This window comes from Cyprinus carpio, chromosome B7, assembly GCF_018340385.1.
Source record: "Cyprinus carpio isolate SPL01 chromosome B7, ASM1834038v1, whole genome shotgun sequence".
NCBI classification, from domain to species: Eukaryota; Metazoa; Chordata; class Actinopteri; order Cypriniformes; family Cyprinidae; genus Cyprinus; species Cyprinus carpio.
In genome coordinates, this window is record NC_056603.1 from 8,481,362 (window position 1) to 8,491,532 (window position 10,171).

Consider the following 10,171-nt stretch of genomic DNA (forward strand, 5'->3'; position numbering starts at 1 on the left):
ACTTCAGGGAAGTATTGGATTATATTGTAAGTATTCAAGGAATTCAGGGAATCAGCTCTATGCTGTAGTTCTTTGGATTGTATTGTAAGTATTCGGGGAATTAAGGGAAATAGCCTGAGATACTGTAGTTATTACATTAACAACTGTAGTTGTTTGAGTTGTCCGTGGTGAAGTCAGATTAATATTGGGAATTTCCACGACAATGTGAAGAGACTTTCAACCAGCATAACAAAAAAAGTTTTGAACCAAATCATCTACCCTGCTTTTAAAACATATGGCTTGTAAGTTATAAAACATACCCCATATTTCTGCTCATATGACAATCAGTTGCCATCCTAAGATCAAAGAGATCAGACACGAGGTGATTCGGAGTCCTCAGAAAACTGATCACAAATTCTAATGAACTCAATTCTAGTTGCCCTGTCTCTTTATGCTTTTCTCCTGTTTGACTGAAGTGAATGATGTACGCAGTCGTGGGCAGGACATCCAAATGCTCGCCTATCATTCATCGACATCAAATATGGCTTTTCATCTGAAAGATGTATGTAGTAGCAACTTTACATGGGCGCTCAATCTAATGTTAACCTAGAAAAGTAATCTGCATCTTTCGAATCTGTAAAGACTATTTATTTGTGTGCACTCAGAATTACAACAAAATGTTGCACTTCTGTAAATTAATTAAAGCAAACAGGATGCGCTTTCTGCTGTCTTGGTCTCTGTGAACTTGAGCGAGACATATATCTACAGAGAGAGAAATGTCTACTTTCAAATGAACCAATTGAATTAGAAAATGTATGTTTGCATGGATGATTTACATGAAATGTAATGTATGCAGTGCACACTGTGCATTGTTTAAGCTGGCTTTCAGTTCAATAAAATAACAAAAAACTACCTTTTGGTTTTTATTCAACTAAGGTGGGCATGCTGTGATCTGTGATCTGACAGATTACGCCCCAAAAAAACACAACACGGGAGTGGGGAGGGAATAGGAGTCATTCTTCTGGGATTAGGATGGGACTATATATATATATATATATATATATATATATATATATATATATATATATATATATATATATAAATTTCTTTTTTTATTTTTGGGGAGTGGGGCAGGAGAGGTTTGATAATCCACTCCCATGTCACCCTCTGACGCAAACTACATACTGTGCATATAGGGAGCAGTGGTACTGTTTACATATTTAAAATGTATTCATGTGTGCATTTTTTAAGGTTCGTCTGCAGGCAAAATCAACTGGAGCTTGAGAAAAGACCTTGCTAAACCCATTGGGAGTCGAAAACATCAGTACACAGTGCTCAAAAACAGAAAGCAGAGAAGAAACAGAGCTTGAAACCTGAGAATAATCCAAAAACAAACATCACCAAGAGAAAGTAAACATATTCATAATACTATTAAAAGTACAGTAGGCCTCTGGGGCAAAGCATCGCTTTTGGGACTCACTAGATATGAACATTTTATAAATTTTGCAATTATGGAACAGCATTTCCTGTTGCCAGGGCAACATAATGCATGTAATCCTCAGCACATACAAAGATTAATGTTTGTAACTATTTACTACAAGTTTTGCAAGTATGCAAAGTATTTTGCTTCGGTGAAACACCATATTCAAAATTCTGAGTCTTTTATTTGCATTGTGTGAACATCACCTTTATAGAAAAATAACACTCTTTACAAATTTGTTATGACACACAGTGGGTGTGGGTGATATGACAACATTTTTATATACAGATGGTGTCACAAACACCATCTATGCATTTCAAAAGTTGTTCTGTAGCGGAGGGGAAAAAAGTTATGATTTTGTTTTCACACCTGAAATAAAGCATGTAGTAAGCAAATGCACCAATACAAAAAAATACAAACAGGGTTTCTATTACCTCATCATTTTATTACTGGAATGATTTTCAACTAATACAAAATGTACCATAACATTGTGAAGCAATAATGATGTTTGTTTTATGCTATCTGTTTTTCACATGCCATGCCTATTTTTATTTATTTTTATTTTTTTTATAGCTTGTATGAAAAGTGAGTTACAAACATTTGTTTATTATATAAACAGCACAATAAACAGGAAAAACATAGTGAAGCATGCAATATAAAGGACTTTGCTGTTTACGAATCACCACTAGATAGAGGGCATCAGTTTTTATCACCAGCATTAATTTTTGCCCATAACTCACAGCAAAACAGATCTCTAACTACGTGTAATTTGTTGGGTGACCACAGTCCCAGAATGAGCACGAATCTTGATTTCACGAGACATCTGACACCAGGCACAAGGATAACAGCAGAAGATAGTGCAAAAATCATCGCAGCAGGAACCCTGAGGAAGAAAGGATTTCAATAATACCACTGAATTTATATTTGTAAAATATAAACTATTAGTTATTAGTTTATAAATATTACTACTTATTAGTTTAAACTGGCTTGACAAACAGGTTCTTGTTCCAATACCCACACATGCGGTTTTGACCACTTGTCTATTTGCATGACGTATTTCCTGTATTTGGCCCAAATGTTGAAGAGGGGGGTGAAGACTTTGCACTCTAAAATAATTTTCTAAATCTCTGTTAAGTAGTCTCTTTGTAACAGATGACACAATTTAATTGTGGTGCTTCTAATTAAGTGAGAAAAATCAGTTGCAAATGTTCTAGAAAATACACCTACTCTGCACCAATAAAATATGCAGCATTTTATGTTTTATTACCAAATAATTTGTAATATCTAATAATTTAACTTACACTGTAAGTTTACATTGATATTGCATAATCTTGGGGCATGTATGTTCCTGAACATGAGGGAAGATGGAATAAGCTTAGTTTCTGCACAATGAAGAGGTATTAGAGATTTAAAGTCTGTTCACACCAATAGCAATAACTTTAAAAGATAACTGAATAAATTTTGATTAGATAGCTAGCATATTGCTAACATGATAATAGTACATTTCTAGCATGATTTTGCATGTTGTTAGCAAGATTAGTATGTTTTAACATGATTAGCAAACATGATTAGCAAAATGCAATTAGCAAACTTCCCCTTTTGGGGGAAGTTGTGGCCTAGTGGTTAGAGAGTTTGACTCCTAACCCTAAGGTTGTGGGTTCGAGTCTCAGGCCGGCGATACCACGACTGAGGTGCCCTTGAGCAAGGCATTGAACCCCCAACTGCTCCCTGGGCGCCGCAGCATAAATGGCTACCCACTGCTCCGGATGTGTGTTCATGGTGCGTGTGTGTTCACTGCTGTGTGTGTGCACTTTGGATGCATTAAATGCAGAGCACGAATTCTGAGTATGGGTCACCATACTTGGCTGTATGTCACTTCACTCAAGCATGCTTCTAGGATGATTAGCATGATGCTACCATGTTTCTAGAATGTTTCTAATATGATTAGGGTACAACGTTGTTAATGTGTTTCTAACGTTAGTCAGCGTTCTGACAGACAAGAGCTGATTATTTTTGATAATATAAAACAAACTCTCAGCATTGAAATTATGTTAATTTTATTAAGAATTTCAAATGATAAATGGGCTACAGTTTTGGAGCTTTTTAGTGGCGGGACAGTTCATGTCCGCGTTCTCGCTTTGCCTCATTTCAAGTGAAGCAGGAGTGCATTCTAATTACCATGAAATAATCATGAATGAACATCTGAGGGCATGTTGAAAGATATACTACAACTTACTGAATGTCTAGTGTCTCATAATCACTTTCAACCATGGAAAGACAGCAGCTTGTAAACAAAAACTTCAGTGTCCATAAACTAGCGAGAAAAATATACCCTAGAGATTACATTTACATTTTTGTTCATATAATTACTCTTTTTTAATTATAATTAATAAAAATTTATAGATATAACATTATTATAAAATGGTCTAATATGAACTTGTATACTAATCAATTCTTATTTTTAACCTAAATAATATGGTCCCCTATAGCTAAGTTAATGGAAATTTTGAAAAACGTAACATGTACTTAATCGCAAGCTTGTTGATTATTCCTGAACAATTCTCACTCCAGGCTGAATTCAAAAGTTGGTAGCCCTGTTTAAAGTAAGCTGAAGATTTAGGTTACCTGAACAACATTTACAGAATTCACTGTATAAATTAATATTTTCCTCCAATCAGAAGATAGAAATAAGAGAAATGAGAAATAAGTTCCAATAGACTCATATTTGAAGTTACTGTATGAATGTATAGCTAATGTGGGATAATGTGAAGTAATCAGCAATCGTAGGATTTATTCATGCTTTTTTATGCCAGGTTGGAGTTATACACTGATTTACTGTCATGGTCTATGAACCCCCTGAATTAGCCTTTGCCATCCCATGTATAAAATTTTAGCTCTGCCACTAGCCTTTAGACTGGATTAAGTGCACTTACAGTGCTGGAATAGTCTTGTGAACTTACTTCCTGTCATGTATGTGTGCTCTCAAGTGATCAAGACCACGTGGGTACTTAAACAAGTTTCGTTTCCTTTGTATTGCCTATTGCAACATGATGTTAGGGTGAGACATAGGCTGAGACATAACAATTGGAGTGTACATTTTTTAATTAGCCAATAGCATTTATTTACATCCCAACCATATTTAGATGCAAGTGACAAAAATGCAATACAGGATGACTCATTATTTCTGGTCCATTGTCCCAGAAGAGAGATTTTAAATGTGCTAAATCTGCTAAAGATTAATTATTGAACCCCTAGCTTTAACTTAATGAGTTAAACACACACACACACACACACACACACACACAAAAAAGCAAACATCTGTCAGTTATAAGCTCACACACACACACAAACAGTCTTTATTAGGAAAAATCAAATGTACTCCAGTCACACAGGCACAAACAGAAATCATAATGCTTATTTTCTAAAATTTTTTTTTTCTACTGAAAAAAATTATACACACACACACACACAAAAAAGCAAACATCTGTCAGTTATAAGCTAATGTGAGGGTTTTATTTTTGTTTTTGTTTTATGACACGTTTTTCTGTTATTCAGCATTATGTAAAGCATTCACATGAAGCGACATATTCAAAGTAGCCATGCATTGCGAAATAAGTTTAAGTTCTGATGAATTGGCTTCGGATGGAGGATAATGGCTGCACATGGCTAAAGACTGAAGTCATACTACACTTCAATCATTAATGAGGGTTTATAGTGCCTCTGACAGAGATGAAATACTTTAGTCTGTTTATTGCATGTACTTAGGCTTTAATGTGGCAAGGGCCTGATTTACCTCTTATCGTGGCAAAACTATTTTTGAGCCCCCCTTCCTTATTAATAGGCCTACATAATATTACCACCTCAGCAAACAAAAATATTTTGTAATCAGTGAAAAACAGTGTTCTATCGCAATAAGTGCTTGCATTCAGTCAATAAAAATCTAAAGTTTTGATTTGTTTGAGAATGGAGAAAGGCCGATCCATTAATAGGCTCCAGCCTCGTGGCCACATTACCACTTCAGGAGTGCATTATTTCTCTAATAATCTTAACGGCCTGGTGTCACAACCACACCTCAAAATATTGTTCAAATGAATTATTTAAAAATACACCTTACATTACAAATCCCAAAACGTCATTTTAGAGCTAATAACAGAGGCATGGGCCATTGATATGCAGGTTAATGCAGTTAATAAAGAGAGAGAGAGAGAGAGAGAGATTCATTGCATGTGAATACATGCTTCGCAGCAGTGTCTACTAATAGCGAATCTTTAAGTTGAACTGCTTCAAGAACCTCGCTACTAAGAAATGTCATGTAGCTTTACAGCTGCGAAACTATTTTACTGAAAGGCAGGGCTCTGCACTTACTTTTTTATGAGCATCTACTGCTAGTAGGAGGTCACATTCTTTGCCATTAAAGCATGGATTTAAAATGGCTGATTAATTCAGGAATGAAGCAAGTGTCTGTCTTTACGAATGGGTCATGCAATCACTGATTCACCCGATTCGTTCAAACTGTGTTTCTGAGATGCAAAAAGGTTCTGTTCTAGCTTCATATGGAGCCATTTTTGTTGGCCAAATAGAGCAAAAACAAAGAATAAAGTGTGTTAAATATAAGTTAGGCCTACATAATATTACCTTTATGTTTTTTGAACTATTATATATAATCGAGATATATAATTGAATAATATATAATTGAGTTGAGAAAAGCAGCCATTCACAGTTTTGCAGTGTAGATGCATTTTGGAAGTTGTCATTTTTATTTCCATTTTATTACACAACTATTAATGTGTCACTCACACCAGTGGCCCAAATATGTTTTTCACAGTCACAAGCAGTTTTTTAAAATTAAAAAACAACTGCCATGTCTCTTCATCTTTAAATGAGAAGCAACTTCATGAACATCTGTTTTTTCATCGGTTCTTTGAAAACTCTGAGTGGTGAATTGTACCATGGGGAAATTAATTCTTGCCTGTGGTTATCACAGTAAACTAAAATCTGTAGTTAAAGTACAGAAACAGATATAAATAAACAATTGTTTGTTCATTTTAATTAGCAAATGTATTCAAGATTGGCATAACATCAGTCTCAAAAGGACAGTTCACCAAAATATTAAAGTTCTGTTATCGTTTACTCACCCTCATGTTGTTTCAAACCTGTATGACTTGTTTTCTTAAGCAAAACATGAAAAAATATGTTCTTTTGACCATGTAATGAATGTTTTGGACCAATGTTGTTCTGGACCCACATTAAATGGACAAAAACAGTTGAAACATTCTTCAGTTTGTGTTTCACAAATGACAAATCGTCATACAGGTTTGGAACATCATGAGGGTGAGTAAATGTTGACAGAATTTTAATTTATTGGTGAACTATCCCTTTAAGATTGTACACATGCAGCCAAACACCTGAGCCATAAATGCAATGTGACTAATGACGTCATAACAATGCTGTTTAAAGAGCAAACACAGTCATGCATTTAAGAACCCTCCCCAAAAAAATCACTTTAATATAATGAAATATGGGTGGTTTCTATGGTGATTGCAGAAAAACCCAGGACAAGAAAAAACAGGATGCTACAAGCGGTTAACCTATCCTATCATTTGATCCTCTCTGTGTGTACTCTAGCACATTAGCTATTAGTTTTCTAGCTATTAGTCTTTCCGCTATACATCACCATTTTCCTAATTGCATGTGTGTGTGTGTGTGTGTGTGTGTGTGTGTGTGTGTGTGTGTGTGTGAACTCACATGAATGTTATATTGCTCTCTCATCTTCTGGCGGAGACAGCAAGACACCACCATGCAGCAGTCCAGTAACGGCATACAGAAACACCAGCCAAACTGAGACACAGTCTGACACTGCATACACGGGAAACACCAAAGGGCACAGCAACCTGAAACACAGATGAGGGATGTTTTAGCTCTGGGCCTGCAGTAAGTTTAAAGGGGAGTCATTCTACACCTTTGACCAAAGTTGAGGTTTAACAGATATCAAAATTTAGGTGCTGCATTTTAGCACTTTCTAAAGTATTACCAATGATATCTGTCTATCTATCTATCTATCTATCTATCTATCTATCTATCTATCTATCTATCTATCTATCTATCTATCTATCTATATACATACACACGTGTGTGTGATGTCATGATGTTCTACATTTGCCTTTTAAGCTGTATAGCATTATAAAGCCATAAAAACTGTGGTTTAGAAATAAAAGCTGCACTAAAGTCAACTAGATGATCTCATAAAGTCGTCCTACATCAATACTTTTTTCATTTTAATTACATATTGTACTTTATACTTTAACAGGAAGGCTGTGCCTACTTTTTGCAGTCATTTCCACCGTTTCTCTGGAGCTCTGATTTCGTAACATTAAAACAGGTTTAGGATCAGGAAGGATTTCGCATTTAAACAAGTTGGAATAAAGAAAAGGGTACTGAGAGGTCATGGGTCGGTGGGTGACTTACAAGTGCTCATATCAGAACAGCAGTCACAGATGCCTGTAGTCCAGGTACCAGAGGAGACATGCTGGGATGTCACAATTGTAGTAGTTTGTGAATGTACTGCCATGACTGTAAGGAAGAAATGGTGGAGGGGGAGGGTGGTAAGAGAGAGGGAGAGAAGAGAAAGAAAAGAAAGTGAATGACTGTGAAGACTGAAGTAACAAACCATGCTTCATTTGTTAGAATAAAGAACTATAGCTAGTTGCCAACTTAATAAGAGACACGTCTTTGCTAAAGTTTTAACTAATTTCTTCCACTCATTCTATATCCCTTTGAAATTTATACTGAATTCAGAGCTTGTTATAATCACCCTTAAAAGTAATACAGTTTTGAACGTGAACGTTAACTTTACAGTGCCTATTTCCATTATTAGATTAATGAAGTGGAAAATACTTGATTGCACAATTTAAGCATACAAAACTTCATGAAAATGTAGGCTAGTCTTATATTACAAGTATGTGATCATATATTTTGGATTTTGTGGTTATTGTGAACGTAAATTGTGATAATTAAAGAACCGAAACTGTTTGTGAGCATTTCGCATTTAGCACTCGATCATTTAAAGAAATAAATCCTTATTATGCAATTATTTAGTTAACTTTTGCATTTTTTTAAGACAAATATAAACTACAATGAAACAGTTCGCCATTAGTAAATAAACGAATGATCTACCTTTGCTTTCAGTCTGGACTCCGGAGATGTGATGCAGTGGTGGTCTGCAGTGGAAAATGAAACCAACCTCAAAGGGAGAGCGGTTTTTTTTTTTTCTTTCTTTCTTCCCGTTTTTTTTTTTTTTTTTTCTGGTCAACACAAAAAGAAGGCGTGTCATTTACAGTAAACGTGAAACCATTTTAATAAAATTGTAGTTATGTGCAATAGAGGATTGACTGAGGAACTAACTTAAGCAGTTTAACACATATGATTAGAAATGAACCATTTATTTGTGCAAAACAGTTTTGTTTACAATTATTGCTGTACTAAATTTACTAATCCAGTAAAGTGGGAGAGCATCTTAAACTGTAGCTAATATTGACGTTAAACATTGACGTCTAATATCTGAATTTAGCCTACTGAATGAAATATTGCCGCCCGCGTCACACATCCCTTACGAAAAAGAAGTTTATTCAAGTGTGCTATTAGTATACTTATTTTAAACTAAAAAATAGGAAAGTATACTTTTAGTTTACTTTTTATGTACTTCTCAGAAATGGGCTTTATGTACTTCTAAGATATATACTTATAATGACAATTAAGTATACTTGACTTATACTTACAAAAAGTCAAAATATACTTGAACTTTACTTAAGTATACTTAATAAAATAAACTTGAAGTATACTACTTTTTGGTAAGGGATAGCAGCAAAAGCTTTGCCTGCCTCGTGGTTTTACTAAAGTAAATTAAATTAAATAATCAACTGATCAACAGTCACAAGTTTCAGAAAATCACAGAGAATGAAGTGCTAAACGTTTAAAGGCGATGTGAGCCAGTGATCAATCTCAAGTTATTTAGATGTTCCTGTTTTTTTTTTTTTTTTTTTTTTTTTTTTTTTTTCTTAATTTTTTTTTTTTTTTTTTTTTTTTTCTTAATTAAAAAAAGGTGTAATTTTTGTGTGATTTGATCCTATTAGACTATATGTTTATTGGTTTTTTTGTGCTTTGTGAATACAAAAGACCAAAAATGAAAATAACAAATGGGTTTAAAAAAAAAAATTCTTTTTTTTTCAGTTACTTCATAAATTAATAATTGCCATTTCTCTACTTTTTCAAATTCCCTAAATTGTGACTTAAGAACTGATAATTTTAATAAAAATCTAAACAATATTCTAGTTTTTTCCACTTTTTTTATCTTACAGTTTGCGCTGTGGGCTGTAGCGTGCCGCGGACTGTTTCACAAACGATTAACGTGGCTTAATGTATCCTACTAAAACAGTGACACTGGAGGACACACCTTATTAATAATAAACATATAGGCTACTATTTACAAACAAGCAGAATAGCCCAGATTATGGAAGCAAATTGCGCTAAATTGAGAATTCAGAATATGAATGCAACGCGCCAGATTTCACGTGAAGCGATTTCCTCCCATTAAAAAAAAGTATGCCACACACACACACACACACACACACACATAACCACTGGAGATGTATGTTAAGCGGCTCACACTGTAAATAACAGCAACTTTTTGTCACATTTAGCTTCAAATTATGTTTA

At 34.5% G+C, this 10,171-nt stretch overlaps 1 protein-coding gene across 2 annotated transcripts; it reads right to left on the reverse strand.

Annotated features, from left to right (window-relative positions):
* Positions 1-1,883: 1,883 nt before the first annotated feature.
* On the reverse strand, positions 1,884-8,764 carry LOC122137923 (cornifelin-like). Of its 2 annotated transcripts, none has more exons than XM_042727040.1 (4): positions 8,633-8,764; positions 7,925-8,029; positions 7,205-7,350; positions 1,884-2,342 (listed from the first exon to the last, which is right to left on the reverse strand). In XM_042727040.1, exons 2-4 carry the CDS (start codon positions 8,025-8,027, stop codon positions 2,214-2,216), a joined length of 378 nt encoding a protein of 125 aa, XP_042582974.1. In that variant the 5' UTR covers positions 8,028-8,029; positions 8,633-8,764; the 3' UTR covers positions 1,884-2,213. The 2 variants fall into 2 exon arrangements, with proteins under 2 accessions (XP_042582974.1, XP_042582975.1); XM_042727041.1 differs by having other exon boundaries at positions 7,925-8,031; positions 8,636-8,747.
* Between the last annotated feature and the right edge of the window lie 1,407 nt (positions 8,765-10,171).

What these genes read in the sequence shown, in the direction of transcription:
- LOC122137923 (XM_042727040.1), bottom strand. Translation starts at nt 8,027, where the DNA reads ATGGCAGTACATTCACAAACTACTACAATTGTGACATCCCAGCATGTC. An exon ending in CTGTTCTGATATGAGCACTT is followed by an intron (nt 7,351 to 7,924) that starts GTAAGTCACCCA and finishes TCTGTGTTTCAG; the next exon opens with GTTGCTGTGCCCTTTGGTGT. An exon ending in GAGAGCAATATAACATTCAT is followed by an intron (nt 2,343 to 7,204) that starts GTGAGTTCACAC and finishes TTTCTTCCTCAG; the next exon opens with GGTTCCTGCTGCGATGATTT.